Raw genomic sequence first — 17394 nt, 5'->3', positions numbered from 1 at the left:
GGGCAGGCGCGCTCCCGGCGCGCGTGCCGCTGGTCGCCGGTAATGGGGACCTTGGGCAGTGACGCCGGGTGCGCGCCGCCCCCACCGCGGCAGCCTCACCGGCGCCTTGCGGCCTGCGGCGGGTGTCCGCCTGCCCGGGCTTAGCCGCCGGGAGCCCGTCGTTTCGCTGTGCCCTTCGCCACTGCCGTGGTTCGGGTGGCGCAAAGCGACCCGCAGAAGGGTTTCCAGCGTAAATACGAGCTTCGTAAAAGCGGGCCGGGTCGGGCCCCGGGGCTGGGAGGAGGTACTTCAGCGGAGACAGAAACCGTGGGTAGGGTGTACCGCCAGCCGGGCGTCCTTCGGTCGGCAGCTGCGTTAGACTCCGAAATCACAGACGTATGTCCGGTTAAGATGCCCAGTGTTCGAAAGCCATGAGCTGCTGGTTTCAGTACCAGCCTGCTCTTACTGACCTTTCCCTTTGGGTGCACACCTGATCTCAGTTTCTCATGCTGTGCAGACACAAGACGCTTGTCTGGCATTTTGTATCATCTGTTGCTCCAGAACCTCAAGAACTTTCTCACTGGTTTTTTTATTCCTCCTTTGGTAATCCTGGTAAAAAGCATTTTCATAACATCAGCTTTTCATGGTTTGGTGACTCTATAAACCAGCTCATCAAAGGCTGCCCATTGGGTCATTTATAATTAACCCAACAGCAGACCCTCATGTTTCCCAGTTCCCTCACCAGCAAGTTGAACAAGAAACTGCTATTTTCCCTATAACCTGCTGAATCTTTATCTGTTGCAACAAAGTCCTAGGCTCAGCACTAGGAGCCTACAGCCAGAGAGCAGAACTGTTTCCTTGGAAGGCAGAAACACTAAATTCTCGTAACACGTTTTTGCAGCACAGCTTCTGTAGGCAGCAGAGAATCAGATTTTCTTGCTACTGCAGGATGTGGGAATAGGCCCCTTTTTCCTTCACATCCCCATACATTTTACCTCTCCCCTTTTAAAACAGGGGTTTGCATGACAGTAGAGAACTGTGGGCATTTCCTTCTGGTTTTAAAAGTCTTCCAAGTAGTCTGAATCAGGCATTCAGCCCCCTTTGTCTTCAGACGGTCTTGCCAGAAGTTGATTGTCTTATGTGGAGCACACCCCTATCCATTCATGTTACCACCACTGCTGCAATTTAAAACAACCCCTTTTCCCTGTGTGCCTGCAGAGTGACGGTTACCTGACACCTGCATATTAGTGAGTGCAGTAAGAAATCCGGTTTAGATTCTACAAAGAAGTGACATTTCAGTCTGTTTCACGCCTTTTGTAAAGCATTTTACATGAAAAATGTTCTGCACAGGGCTGACAGTGCAAGGATGAAGGAGTCTGGGCAGACACATACTCCAAGTCCAAACTTCGTACAGTAACAGCCTCTGCTGTCATCAGCGATTCCTCCTCACAAGAGGGTTGCAGAGATCATGTAAGGGCACACGGCTGCACGGGGGCTTGGCCAACATTGCTGAAGTTACGACACCAGATACTGCTTGGCAGCACACAGTTCCAGACCTCGCCTGAATCCATGTCACAAGATGGTTCTAGAAGGAAAGCTCAGGAGGAGCTCAAGTGACCCTGTAGGAAGGAAAACAGGTTACATCTTGCAGTGCAGTTTCTTTGGAATGTGAGAAATGAACCACAGGTACAAGAACACCTGCGAAGTGCAAAGTGCACCCTGCAGGACGTTTATTATTAATAATTAGTTTCCTTTTTTTTTTTGTGTTTTTTTTTTTTTGTGGTTTTTTTGTTGGTTTTTTTTTACCCAGAAAGGTATTTTTAGTTAAGCTGACTCCTCTATCCTTGGACTGACAGACCCATGCAACACAGCAGTGACACCGGTGTCTCCAAGATGAACCTGATGACACTGGCACTTTACCAATATATTTGTTAGCTCTCTCTGTCTAACCAGATCAGGAACAGAACATGGACATAGTTTTAAAAAGCACAGTTCTACCCTGGAAAGCAAGAGCAACTTGTTCCTTATAAGGCTTTTATACTTTTAAGTATATATTTTTAAGCATAAAAAAAAAATCATCTTAATCTTGACACTTTTAGGGCTGCAAACCAACTGCATGCTCATTGGGAATCCAGCCAAGCATGCAATGCTCTACAACCACCCAAGGATTACTTCTAATTATTGTCAACATAACCCTACTTCTGAAGATGGAAAATAATATTAGTAGAAATATTCTACTTGCAGAACAACTTGCAAGTTTTTCTCATCTCATCTTGGTAAGAGAGGCTTACTGCACTTTCTTCTTTCAATACCAAGCTGTTCTACAGATGCAGGGTAAAAAGTGTATTAGAGCCCTGTGGGGTAGCTCTGTGGGCCATGTGCATCACAGCTTCCCAAGACCTTGGCTCGCACAGGAGGACAGACTATCAGTCAGCCTCTTACATCTTGCAGTCACTCTCTGAATTCAAATACAGTTGTACATTTGCATCCTCCAACGGATTATGGACTCCCAACTCTCTCTGCTGCAGATGCGCATCTTCTTAGAAACATGACAGTGAGACATGATCACAGTGACTTCTTTCTATTTTGTCAGGTCTTGGAAATAATTTAGGGATCACAAAAAGGGCTGCAGTCTTCAGACTGAAAAACACTCTACTTAAGTGACCACTAGTCACTTAATACCATCTAGTGGTGCTGACATCTAAAAAACATTAAAAAATAGCAACCCTGAAACAGAATCATCAGTATCTTACACCTTCATACGTTTTCATATCCCCATTGATTTTACTATGCCCTATTGCCCCTGATGTACGTTGTTCTCTCAAAAACTGCCCTAAGATACATACTGACATCCAAAGTTTATGGAATTTTCTGGCCAGAGCCTACTCACGGTTGTTTTTGCTCCCCCACCCTCCCAAAGAGGTAATCACTCTGCCATCACAAGAAGCAGGAAGGAAAATATATAAAATATATTTAGCAAAACCAGTAAAATTAAGGTGGAACAGAAAATGCAGTCAAGTAGCAAATATTATGTACAGCAGCAGATTTTACAGTTGTTCCTACACATACCTCTGCACTTATTTCACATATGCTTTTTAAGGAGAAAGAAGATAGAAGTAAGCTAGTGTTAAGAAAGAAAACACTTTTTTTTTTTTTCCTGAACAGTAAATGGGGTTTATTACTGTTTTTGTTGGTTTTTTTTTTGCTTTTGAAACTCCAATTCAGACTATATATACCTCTAAGAAAAATAAGAGAAGGACACCATTTTCTCAGTCCCTAGAGTAAAATTACACTGTCCTTCTTTTACAGACTATACTGGTATCTTAAATAGTTACACTCACAGGATCTCGACATCATCTGGCCATCTTAAGGGATGTAGGTAACAAACATTTTAACCAAGATACAAAACAGGTATCTGTTTTTTCCAGCTTTCCTGAGGCTGAGTGAATTGTTTAAATACATGTGCGTTTATCAAAAGCCATGTTACAGTACATTTTTAACAGTAGTTTGTTAAGAAATCATGAAAGTGCATTAACAGCCTAAAAGCAGGCAAAAAGTACGTCAGAACAGTCTTTCCTTACAGTGGCTGAAGAATGTAAGCCTTCCCCCAAAGCAGTGTTGATCTTGTGTGAAGACATCAGTGATCTTCCTAAAGACTCCACAGTGTGGTGGTGGGGTTTTGGCTTTGGGGTTGTTTTTTCTGAGTTACAACAATCATTTGAATGGACAGAATTCCATTAGAAGTGTCGGTGCAGGTCTAAAATTAAAGCAAATGTCCTGATAACCTATTAAACCAAGTTATGAATGAGGATTTCACATCAAAATTCTGTTGGAGTCTAGCAATGACTTTCATTCAGTAAACACCAAACAGATTGGAAGCAGTCTGAATATGCCGCAAACCTAAACTGCATCACCCAAAACAATAAGTTAAAGCAAATCGAACATGCACATCTTCGCCACCACAAACAGCAGACCAGACATAGAGAGGGGAAGAAAAAAGGAAGTACATCACACCCAAAACTTCCCTTTGCCTTACTCTAACGTGCAAAGGGAAGTTTGTCAGAAAAACCAAATCTGATCAACATCTACCTGATGTTAAGGTGAAAAGAGTTTCCATAAGATTCAAATATAGGTGGGAGAAAAACTAGTAATGAGTTGTATCTGTATCAGTCAGAGTGGGTAACTTCAGTGTTCTCTTTGGAGACGTAGATTTGTCTGGAATGTTTCCCAAAATAAAGATTTTCTCATTTAACTAACAAAACTCACACAGATAGTATCGCATCACACAATTCCAAAACAGTGCTCTTTTCCCCAAAAAAATGTGTTGATAAAATGGCAGGCTCTTACTAATCCTTGTCAGGACGATACAGGTTACTGAGTTATGGGATAACACTTGTATTGTGGACTTTTCTTCTTACAGATTAGTCTGATTTATTTATTTTTTTTTTCCTCCACATAAGGTTGCAAACTTGTTTCTTCCCTCCTCTTCCAACTTGTCTCTGGTTGACCTGCCAGACAAATTCCACTTGGAATGTTGAGTTTTCCTGCCTTTCTGCTTACAATACATGGCAAATCAGTGAAGGAAAAAAGGAAAAAACCCACCACCAACTCCACCACTCACGGCTGAAGCAAATGTGAGTTTCATATAGGCAAAATGGATGGTTCTTGAGTACACTTACACAAAAAAGTGTGAATAAAGGCTTTGTACCCAAATCATTCAAGTTTATTCCAGACCTTGTAATTTAAGGTAAAGCAATATTTCTATTTTCTACATGAAAGGCTTTTGGATACGCTGCTGCTGTTAACCTTACCAGCTGCTTCAGGGCTTTCCTCAAAATTACCTTAAATATTTCTGTCCTTTGCCAAAATGTTCACTGAACTAAACCAGGCCAATATAAATACATAACTGCAATAATTTTACTTCTGAAACCAATAAAATTCTAGTGATACATACAGCCAAGATGCAGAGCAAGCTGTCACCACCATCGCTGTTGCGTAGTTTTACTTTCAGGATTTGTGAAGCATTCCTTCCCCATTTTTTTTTTTTTTTTGGGAAAAATGTGAGTGCATGGAAGTAAGAGGGGAGCAACAGAAAATAGCTGTTCTTTATCCAGCTGCAGCTGTTATTATAGCACATTAGGAACTGCCTGAACTTTCTGATACACATGAAGTAACAGACTGTCAGATGGCAGTTACATTGGAACACATTACAAGCTTGAAGAACTCTTCTGTGCCAGGTATCATCAGAAACTGTTCAAATTAAATCTACACAAAGAAAAATTCAAGACTCAGAACTCAGTATTGCTTTGGGATAGACAAACACTACCAGTAACAGCGACCTGAAAAGTCACCATTAACTTTTTTTGGAGGATGGGTGAAAAGACTAATTTCATTATATATTCAGAGCCACTTCTGGTAATTGTAGTTCAGTGAGAGATACTCCTCTCACACACCTGATCACTTCTTTTTTAAATGCTGATGGATAAGTTCATGCCTTGGGTGTCCATGTAAATTAAAGTTACCCCATAAATTTTAACTGAATTACTGCGCATTTGCAATAGCCAAAAACCAGACCGTGTGCCTGAGGTTTCGTAACGTTCCTACTTCTGTTTCTCCCATAAGGAGGTATAACAAATGCTATTCCAGGGATAAAACACAGGTGAGATTTTACAAAAATATTAAACAAGAATACACACAAATCACACATGGCCAAAACAAAATAGAAGTCTTTAGTGGAAAACAATTTTACCCTCCTCCTGCTTATGGATCTTAAAAATACACAAAGTGTTCATTTCAAAATGGAAAATTCAGTCGTGTTAAGGCTTGATCACATAGCCATTGCCAAAGTCTTATTGCAACAAATAGTGAAATATTTCTATGCAACTTCGTATCTCCAACTGTACAGGTAAAACAATACTTGAAATCAACTAGCACTTCAATCCCTGTGTTTTTAATATATAAACTCAACATAGTACTGAATTATACATTTAAAATATTTACACACTTGACCAACAGCAGTACTAGCATTTATTGCCTTAAAACTGCATGTTCACTGCACAAAGGCTCCTTATTTTGCCCAATGGGAACAAATAAAAGAGGATAATATTTTTTTCCCCAATTATTAACTCTAGAATGGTTCAATGGGAGACTGACATGTGCCTGGGAATGCTATTAGGAAGGACTTTATCAATTTCAAGTATCAAGCTGCAGTAGATTGAAAAATAACAAGTAGTATCTTTCCCTTGAGGTTGGAAGTCTTCCAAGTCTTTTATAAGAATGGCTTAAAAGGAGAGTAAAAGCAGGAAAGGGAAAGGGAAGAAATGGAAAAGCAGAACCTACCTTCATTCACTGAGGAGAAGGGAAAGCCAGGGAAACCTCATTTCTCCATTGCTAGGGCACCAAGAAAGCTCATACTTAAGAAAAAAGAATTTCGTAAGACAGCCAAGAGCTTAAGGCTCCAAAGCAAATTACACTTCATGACTTGCTTCCTGATTAGTGCTAGAAAGCATTAATCTCATTTACTGCAGAGAGGGCACTATCTACTCATATTAAAAGCAAACTGACGGGGGAACAGAGCTGGCTCTTTACATTTTAATTGTTATCATTAGGCTTTGTTTATACTGAGTGACTGGAACTAATATGGGAAAAATGAATGGTTCCTTGCAGAAAAGTGTAAAAACCCAAACCAAACTAAACAAAAAACCTACCACCACAAGTGGCACTTGTCACAAGTAGAGGCACCAAAGCCTGAACAACTGACAACTGTTCTCTATGTGGACCACAACTGAGGCATCCTGGTGGGGAATCTTATTTAAGAAGCCACTGTTTCAATCAGCTGTAACTGAAATAACTACAGCATTACTGTACTGCAGTAGACCAGTCCTGGGCAATACTGCACCACTGCTGCCTCTACTGGGCATCTACTGGTATGAAAATCTTCTGGTTTCGTTACAGTAAATCTTACACCTCACAAAACTAAAATTAAAATATTTAATATTTACATCGTATCTCAGATCCTCAATGCACTTTATAGGCATAAGATAATCCTCACAACATCCCTGTGAGGTAGGTAGGTATTATCGCTATTGTAACAATGACAGTTCTAGCAACTTGCCAAAATGGCCACAGAGGATCCAGTAGAAAAACTGATACAAAATTAGAGGAGCCTGGCTCCTACTCCTGCGCTTATATTCATCAAGCTACTTCCATAAAAAAACACCCCTTCGTACGCATTTAACAAAAACTGAAATTACTTGAAGTGTTTTACAAGAAAAATGCTGTTAGTTGTATTTTTTACAGATCACAAATTAGAATTTGCTTTACCTTTTAAACAATTAGATTTTAAATGACAACTGACAGCTTTGAGCAAGCTTATTTTCTAGAACTACATGGCTTAGATATAAAGGGATTTACCCAAGTAAACACTGGGGCTTCAGTGAGTGCTACACGCTATCACAGAGATGACTCTGATTCAAACCCCTCTCTTTCAACTACTTGGATTTGGACATGCTGAGAAAACAAGTTTCTCATTCCTGAGGAAGACGGTGAGCCCTTTATCACTAAACAGTGAAACACAAACTTCTGGGCAATAGTTAGCAGATTCCAGCGGTATTCAGTGAAGATACTTAAGGCATAAATAGACATGAAAGTGGAAGCTTTGTGTAGTAGCCATCTTCATCCTGCCCATGTGTACCTTTGCTTTCAAGAAGGTCTTGAATTTCATGACCCAACCCAATGACTCGTGCTTGCCAACAGCAAACATTATTAGGTCGAACAACAGAAAAGTGTTATACCAGCATCAGATCTAGCTATTACAATGGGGAAGGAGCTGGCAAAATGGGAAAGAAGCTACTAGTCTCAGAATGGAAACACTGGAGCAATAAAGTGTTTTAGCAAAAAAAAAAAAAAAAAAAAACACAAACCAAAAAAAAAAAAAACCCACCCCAAAAAACCCTAGCAAATGTATGTTACAATTTGTGAGAATTTGTTACAACTGCATCATGCAGCATTTACAATTCAGTTTGAGTTGCCTTTTCTAGTTTCTCCTTCAAAACTCCAGTGAGTTTTTGGAACCATTGTTCACTTTGTACAGTGAATGGAAAAACCAATGCAGTGATGCTGTAAAAATTACAGAACACTTCCATGGAGCCACGTCGCAGTGTTCACTAAAAATGGTCTGTAAGTATTTCCTGTATGAGCTTTTGCATCTTGATCTACAACTGGGCATGTACGAGTAATCTTTGTTTTTTTTGTAAGGGATATAGAAGTCCCATAGTCCAGCAGCCACCTCTCCAGCAGAAATATTAATTAATAAAATATATTCCCAGAGCCTTCTGCAACAATTTCATGGATGTCATTAAGTACAGGCATCTTAGCATTTGCTCTAGAAGAAACAAAATGGCATGGAAAGATCCTTGTTGAATATAGGAGAACAGAAGAAATATTAAGAAACAAGAAAGGAAGAATATTATCTAACATAACATCAAGCAGGAAAATTACAAAAACAACCCTTACTAGGACAGTTTCCCTTTAACATGTAATATTAATTTAAAATGAAGGGCAAAGGAAAGTTTTAAGCAACCCTCAAAACTAGGTTTTGAAAGTCAGTGTTCATACTGTAGCAAGTCTCAACAGTCAAAAGATGCCCCACGGCTCTGATCTTACCCACTGTGATAATGGGCCTAATAAGAAAGGTAATGGGCATGCAAATTCCTTTGTCCTGGATGCTAACTCAGTTTATGTTCTCATTAATCAATCACAATATGCAAGAGGATTTCAAATTTTTAAAGTTAATAAATATTTTTTAACTAGTGAGCCAGCTTTAGGATTAAAAAAATCGGTAATGACAGAACTAGATATAAAAGAATAATATAATGGTTGAGTTTATCAGTTATTCAGTCAGTTTAAAAAAAAATCTGAAGGTATTTACTCTGATATCTTTGAAGACTTTGGTCTAGATATTTGACATTGAGCAAATCATGACAAACTAGCAGCAAGTACTGCCACTTACGTTCCCAGGCTTTAATGCTCTTCACCTGAAAAAAAGGTTTCAGAACTGCTGCCCTATACAACGTACAAACTCAGAGAAGCTCCAGAGGCAGTTTCAAAACATAGCAGAACCCAATTTAAAAAAATACCAGTCACCAGTACAGTTTAAAACCAGAAGGATCTGCCAGAATCATCGCCTTCTGCACAAGTGCACAGCCAAGAAATCTTTTAAAGAAAAGCATTAGAGTTTGAAATAAAAATTGAGAGCCATGCCCTATTCTAAAACACTACACAGATCATCTTAGAAATAAAATACTAGCAGGGAAAGTACATTATCTACCAAGTTTTATGGTCACTTTTCAATGTGTAGATGCCCTAGCCCAGTTTTCACATGAATTAAAAGAGAAAAGTAGAATGAGGAGATGGCATTTTTGGCCTTGTGGATCCATGCTTGAGACAGGTATGGATTTGACTTTAAAAAAATAATAAGAAGAAAAAAAATCCTTAGATCACTTACAGCACAGTAACAAATTTTTGTCTTTTAAAAAATCTGTCTATTGTGACTAATTCTGAGATGAATAGCTGCAGAATGGCACAGAATTGCAAACATGATGCTATACATAGCCAAATAAAGGTGTATACTGTACATTTTATATAAATTTTAAAAACACATGGGAAATACTCAACAGCGTAATCTTGCCAAGGTCTAAACAAAAGGGCCCGCTTCTGCCTCCATGTCCTCCCACAAAAATCAACTTTCCTAGACACGATGGAAACAATTTGTGTTTGCTTCAGTTTCCTCTGGCTCATGACTGGAGACAAAGCAGGCCTTACTTTTGTATTTGTGTGCTGCTCTCCCCTGTTGGTCCACTATACTCAGGGCACTATATTCTGCTGTCTTAATAGCTAAAGTGCTGATATAAAAAACTGAGAAAGAGCCTAGCAGCTGGGAGGGCTCTGCATAAGTGAAGCTAGAGTCAGCATACCCCAAAATTTCCCACAGCACTACACATCCCAATCGAATCTTTCTTGACTCAACTCAAACAAGTATGACCCTTGAGTAGATGGGTTTGACTCGCCTGTTCTAGCATAACTGCTTTAGCTAATGCCCCAACTTTAAAAAGTTTGCCAGTAATTTACACCTTTCGAGTTGTTATTGCTTAAGCAAACAGTTCAGTGTAGAAATACATTGCAGTTGTGTGCAACCCGGGTATGAATCAAAACAGATACTGAAAGTAAAACTACACGTGAACCTTGCATTAGACACTCACTCCAAAAATGACACAACATGACGGGCTGCAATAGGTACACAGCAGCTTAGTGCCAACATCCTAAACCACTTCTGGAATCAAATTTTGCCTTAAATTTCTTATATAAAGTATATGAGTGTTTTTTTCCTTTAAATTAAGGCAATGAAATGGCTACAGTTCCTAAAGTTCATTTTAGGGGAACAAAAATATACACCTTTTTTTTGAACTTTAGGCAGCAGAATGTAATGTAAAAACCTGCATTGCATTAAACATGCAATGTCAGGGTGATGTAGAAAACCATAACTAAACAGAAGTTAAAACACCTTTTGGTTTTTCTTCCCCATTGGAACACAAACTCAAATAGAGGAAAAATAAAGCTTAAAATCAGCTAAACTGTTTAGAGCTTTGTATGTATCTGCATCACACTCTAACATGATTTTGGGTAGAAATCTGTAAGTTTATCCAGCCACTCATATTTTAAACCAGTGGGGGTGGGGGGGAAGGCACTGTATTTATTTTTCATTGTGCCCATATCTGTTTGCACATATATGGAAAACAAATTAAATTCAAATTTTCTATTCATTCTCTCCCACACACAAGTATGACAGATTGCAGCTAACACATAATAGCAGAAGCTGATTCAAAAGTTGACCTCTCCTATTCCACTGTGTTATGTTCAAACTTCCAGGCTCTCTAGAATCTGAGATGGCTGCAAAGAACCCAGAGACAGGTACAAGATTTAGTCAGCATTCAGCATTTCTCAGTGCATTTTGCAGAAAGGGTCTACATTAGGCATAGAGTTTTGTTGTTTATTTTACACAGAGAAGTCCACCAACATTTGCCATAAATTCTTCTAAACTCTTTAAGAAGGCCATCTTCTGCTTACGGTCCAGTGTAGGAGGAGTGCTGCTTGCAGTAAGCTTGTTGAAGGCATCTGCTAACCGCTGGTAAATTACTGGATCTTGTTGAGTTGACAGCAATGTTTCAACTAGCTCTGAATATTCAGTCTGTTAAATAAACAATCTTATTAGCTTAAAAAAAAGGATACTATATATACAACTTCTCTGATCAGGACAAAAATCCAGAACCAGGGCTGTGACAGAAGGCAATCAATGCCTCTCCACCTGTTGCCCAGTTTCACTGACTAGTGTGCCAGAAGCAAGTGTGGCCCCACAGCTTTCACCTCCTTCTAAATGAGATCAAGTCCTTCACTCAGACCAGGCTTTTTTAAAAGCTAAAGAAGCCTTCGGAGCTTTTTAAAGCACAGTTGAAAAAAGCTCTGAGCAACCAGATCCAAATTCAGTATTGAGCCCACTTTGAGTGAGAGGTTGGATTACAGACCTCCTGAGAGACCCTTAAAACTCAAAGGATTCTATGATTTCACAGATGCACGGGAATTAACCACCCTCCTTTAACAAATGACTGCTTTTGAGGTTGTAAGTGGCTAAATGTCATACCTGATGCAAACACACTAATGTGTAGAATGCTTCACCTGCTGCCGTTGTCATTTCCGTATTGTGCTTCTGAAGTACCAGCATATCAAAGACCATCTGAAATCACAAAACTGAAGTAGTTACAGAAGTGTAAACTTAACTTTCTATTTTACCAACATTTGCTGCTGAACATAATCTTCACTTTAATAATGAAGATGTATTTACAAGCACCCAAGGTTGGTTGTTTTGTAATTGGAAAGCCAAGTTCTTTTAGAAGTTGAGTCTTGGCTTAACAGCACAAATTCACATCTCAAAGCACTGAAACCTGTTGATTTATGTGTTGTTCAGAGAGAAATGGCATCTCTTTTATTCCAAAAGCTGCAGATATGCCAGAGAAATAATGAAAAAAGCCTTTGCTCTTTCAGAAGCATACTTCCTCCTCAAGTTTTGGAGACTCCTACAGCTCACAGAAAGCTAAACACAGAACAAATTAATAAGAACAGTATGATAATTTGAAGTGGAAATTTAGAGAAAATGGAGAAAGCCATGTTAATAGAAAGACCAATAAAGTGATGCAAGGTGTTTCTCATTCTCTCAGCTTGTCTGATGTATGCTATTAATGAGCAATCAATGTCAGTCTGGTAAGAAAAGATGTCTTAAGGAAAACTGAAGTCTTCACAAAATTAGAACACAAGCACACAAATTTCACAATTACTTTGTTCCCACTTGGCAGGAACCTGGTTGTTACCAGGTCACTCCAAAATTCAATGAGATAGAGTGGATGTCCTAAAAGGAAAATACTAAATATGAGACTGCATTAAGACAATGCTTAATTCATTGCCTACATTGAATAAATGACAGCATTTTCTTTCTAGTTCCCAACTATTGTCTTTTTTTCTGCCTTTTGTTTTAGCATTCTACCCAGCTTCCAGTTTGCACAGTTCTGGAAGCATTCTATTTCACAACTTTCACAGTAAACCTAACTGCTAAAATTGTCAATCAGGTTCATTCTAGAGCTCATGTGCAGAGCATGGATGAATGTGAATTGCATTCTGAGACACTCAGGCCTTTTGTTGATTGACAGTAAGTAATTTCCTCCCTACATCCTTCTTTGTCTCTTTGCTCCCATCCAATGTCTCCACGCCTTCATGCTCTCTTTCTTCTCAAACTGACAGTTTTCTAGGTAATACATTTCTTACTGTGCAATCCTGATTAACCCAGTCAGATATGATCATTGTTTGGCCTCTTGACACTACCTATATGCAAAACTCCCCCAAAGTAACACAAAACGGATGCCTTACCTTAAGAAAGTGCCTTGTTGCTAGAAAAAGGGTTGTATCTGTTTCTTGTGCTTTTGCACACTGTTCTGCTAATGGTGTTACAGCCTCCAGGCAGAGCTGGCAAACCTCTGAACTCATTCTGATAGTGAGTGTTAAAGAATCAAAGTCAGATTAGTGGGAAATTAAACTGTGGTTAAAATCCCCAGCTGCGTCACTAGAAAATATTGTAACTGCTTGTATGTTCCAAGATTTTGGTTTACTAAAAAGCTGTTAATAATTAAAAAAAAAAAAAAAAAAAGGAAGAAACAGCAAAAAATTCCAACTTTGTTGCCTTCTTTCATTAGCTGCACGCACTAAGGTAACATAACCCCCTCTGACATAACATTTTCAGAAAGAGTCCCTTATGGTCAAGCTCATCTGTTTCTGACACGTGCCACAGATTAGTGAAAATGGTACTCCCATTATGAGAGGGAGAGCCCATTGGCACCCTGACAGGAAATGCTCTGGAGCCAGCCCAGTAGAACAGCAGCAATGTTTTGTATTACCAGCTGAGAAACTAATTCAGGAATGGCTTTGAGATACCAGCTGAAGGCTTAGGAAGTTACACACTCTGAAATGAAGTAATGGAGGAGGAATGGCTGCCAGAAAAAACTTACATGCTAAACCACTTAAAGGCTGCATTCAAGCAGCACAAGTGAGGCAATTCAGCTAATACTAGAATCTCAACAGACATTCAGCAAAACTCTCAATCACCAGAGACTAAGAGTCAATTACTGATATATAATTCTAGATACAGATATTGACAGAAAAGGGAACAATGAAAGGAACACACACACACACACCCCCCATCCCCTGATTTCAACAGGTTATTATAAAAGCAACTCAGATTTTTAAACACTCCCAAGCTCTGTAAAGGATACGATGACATCCCTAACTCCAGTGAGTACATTAGGCTCTTAAAGAGGTCCTCTGGGAGTTGTGGAATTTTCTCAGGGAATATCTCACAGATGAAAGTTATTAATTTGTAATATTGATTACACAGGGATGGAAACTGTTACAAAAAAAATGGCAATTTTAGAATCAATCACATAGCTATATTTTGACATAATTTCTATCTGTACAGAGACAGAACTGATATGAAGAAGACAATTTTAGTAGACAACTTCAGAAATATTAGAAAGGCTACAACTTTATTAGCAAACGCTGTCATGCAACAAAAAAACACTGCTGTAACTGAACAGTTGATGGTGGAGGTCTGGTAGCTGTTCTATACAAATTCATGCAGTTTTACTTCAAGTCATAAGCAGGTCTAAGACCTGTGGGATAAAAGCCTCATGAGCATTTGGAGCAGGGGCTCCTTGGGTACATCCTTCTGCTCAGTTTCATGTAAAATGGATGCAGCTCTCACACTCAGCAAATGCTACCAGATTAGAAAGCATGTTAAGAGGGGACAACTGAGATACAGTTCAGAATTGTTCCCCTGATTCGAAGTAGAACATGAACACGGTGCAACCCAATGAAACACTGCCATGCCATTGTTTCATGTTTTACTGTTCTACTGACAAGCTGCTGCTGTCTATGATATGAAATCGCCTGCACTGTGAAAGCAATTAAAAGAGTTACTACTTGTTCCCAGATTATTTTTTTTTTTAAGCTAATATGACTGTTTCTGCTTCCAACTCTAACTATTCTATGATTCTATGATTCTGACACTATCAGAAAACAGATTCCACAAGCCACGTTTTAGGTTTGGCTAACTGTTGACCTGCATGGACTCACTTTCAGGAGAAAAAAGTTTTGCTCAGGCCCTTTAAATACACTTCTTCTCAGCTTACAATATTTCTTTTCAAATGGTACCCAGAACTATGGAACAGTTATTTACATTTTAAAAAACCCAGAAAACTCAACTTACAGAGGTGGAATGCATATAGGAAGGAATTCTGGGAGTTCATAACTATAAAGCTTTTATATTCTAGCAGCTATGTGTGAAAAATATACTTACCTTCAGCAGATCCTGGGACATTAGAGGCAGAACTAGATTAACCCCATATAAGACAACATCTGCTGCTGATACAGATCTGTTTGTACCTTGCCCAGGTTCATGTCCTCTAAACACTTCATCTGTGGAAAAGATGAAAAATGTTTTATACAAAAAGAGAATTGAACATGGTGAAGGAAGAATCACATTTCTTTATTATATAGCCATTTTTAAAAATAGACCTAGTCCCCTCTCTCCCCCAAAAACCCGTGAGGCACTGTATTAAAATAGGAACTTAGTGAGTGGAGGCTGCCACATCACTCGATATTTATATTCATTAGGATTAAGCATTTCATTATCACATGTACCAGATGGCATGCTAAAACAGAACGCTTTAGATACTCTGAGGGTCCCTTCCATTACAGAACACTGCATTTGTTTCTAGTGATAGCTGCTTCATGCCTGCACACAAACAGTGAGCAAAACACTACTGCATTTTCATTTACATATGTGTGTATATATATATATATTTTATAAAAACAAGGAAAAAAATGCAGAAAATTCTGTAGTTCACATGTTGCTGAGTTTCTCCCATTACAGGCAAGACCTACATTTCCCATCAACTGTCAACGACCTTACTTTCATAATTCCTTCACTGAGTCAGCAACAGGATGCAGGCAACTTTCAGTAACTTTGATCTCTGGGCATTACATTTAGGTAGTATTCACATTCCTTAGTTTCATGGGAAGTATTTTAAAGTGTTTTCCATGCAATTAACATCCAATGTCTGACCTCAAAGAGAATATTTTATGTGGCATTGAGTTGTCCATGCAAGGGACAGAGTCTAAATCTGGTTCTGTGATTCTGTGATTCTGTTGTGCCTGTATGAGAAAAAACCCTAGACAGACGCACTAAGTTTTGGAGTACAAGACTCTCTTCTTTCAAGAAAAAGCACTGAATAACATCAAAAGAACCTAGGCAGATTCTGTCTGTTACCAAGCAAACTGTATAGGACATGGCAAGATCTGAATAATGAAAATGTATTTCAGCTTATTCAAAAGGGTTTCAGCAGAGCTAAGCTAGAACTAGGAGAGTGTATTCAGGAATATTGCAGTTTTAAGTGACATATATGGAAAAAAGTAAAAAAACCCAATCCTTAACTACACCCACATACCGTAAAGCATGTTTTGTGAATGAGGAATACAGAAAACTCTTGAATGTGATGGAATTTTAATGAGCTCAGCATCTCACAAAAGTCAGATTGTTATCTTACTACAGGATCCATCTGCTGTCCTGCAGTCCTCTTCTGACTTCTCTATGGGGTTTTTTGTTATAAAACTGCTGCTACTGCATGTTCGGACTTGCAACATTCAGATTTCAAGCTGTTTCATACATGCCCTGTTTATTTTATAAAAGCAGTAATACTTTCAGATGCTAGAATACTGTGAAAAGTCCTTCCTTTGCTACTGGCACATTAAATAGTAATTTCCATATCCTGATCTAACAAAGTCTAAAGTTCAGCTTTTGCTTTACCAGGATTTCATACATGCTCCACAATGGCTCTACAGTTTAAAACAAGTTATGCTTCAGCAGTTATCAATCCCTTCATACCTGTATCACTGAAATCTATAAATTCTTTTGACAGAAGATTAGTGAGAAGCTCCATAATAAGAAGGAGATCCTGGTACTGGTCTTCTTCTGCTGTAACATCTATCCGTTGTCGACCTAGATTATTCTTGGAATATACCTGGAGCAGAGTTAGGCAGGCCTCATACAAGTTCATGGCTTTGGCCTAAAAAACAATGTTAGATAATAAGAAAACTTCCATTGCATAACACTTGATGATACTCAAGATTTTCATTTCAGTTATATAACCACTTTTTTAACAAGTACACACAAAATCATGGCAGGAACAGAAAGAATGCTTACAGCCATTTATTGATGTGCTGGTGATTGAAACAGCAGAACATCACTTTTATCAATTCCTTAGTCTTAACAAAAAGACAAGAGTGGCTGGGGACAGGCTGACACATCTCACCAAACTCAAACTAGATTACTAACAAAATCCCTTGGGGAGTCATTTCAGCTATTGAAGTTTGGAGCCACAATGCAATGTGCATACCCACTTCAGAACAGGCAGGAACTCTTCTAGATGCAAAAGCAAGATTAGGCAATGTGCAAAGATGCAAACGCACTGCAGTGATTCATGTTACCTATTAACTTCACGGTATCTCTTAATGCCTGGTTTAGGACCAAGGCAGTGTCTCTATGGTATGCATTTGTCACATGAAACAGCACTGCAATTCCTCTAGACTAGCCTTCAGGGAAGGCCGATATGGTTAAAAGACGTACTCAACATGGTCTGCACTCTTCTGCCACCCATGCATAGAACTGAACTAGGGGTGAAGCATGGTTAAAAGTTTACTGGTATAAGAACAGTCTAGATGTTCTGCTTTTAATCTTTGCACGTATTTGATTTTAAAACA

At 39.0% G+C, this 17394-nt stretch overlaps 1 protein-coding gene across 2 annotated transcripts in view; it reads right to left on the bottom strand.

Moving 5' to 3' along the window:
• Positions 1–2933: 2933 nt before the first annotated feature.
• The window catches only part of XPO4 (exportin 4), an 82693-nt gene continuing 68232 nt past the window's right edge, over positions 2934–17394 (bottom strand). For both annotated transcript variants that reach the window (XM_065678557.1, XM_065678558.1), the window contains exons 18-23: positions 16520–16700; positions 14933–15051; positions 13851–13981; positions 12952–13069; positions 11675–11767; positions 2934–11224 (exon numbers count right to left, since the gene is read on the bottom strand). In XM_065678557.1, coding sequence (XP_065534629.1) covers positions 11027–11224; positions 11675–11767; positions 12952–13069; positions 13851–13981; positions 14933–15051; positions 16520–16700 — 840 coding nt within the window. In that variant the 3' untranslated portion in view covers positions 2934–11026. The remainder of the gene's footprint in view (positions 11225–11674; positions 11768–12951; positions 13070–13850; positions 13982–14932; positions 15052–16519; positions 16701–17394) is intronic.

The sequence above is a fragment of the Lathamus discolor genome, chromosome 4, assembly GCF_037157495.1.
Source record: "Lathamus discolor isolate bLatDis1 chromosome 4, bLatDis1.hap1, whole genome shotgun sequence".
NCBI lineage: Eukaryota > Metazoa > Chordata > Aves > Psittaciformes > Psittacidae > Lathamus > Lathamus discolor.
Note: the sequence above shows the minus strand (reverse complement) of the source record. Positions and strands in the feature narration are given on the sequence as shown.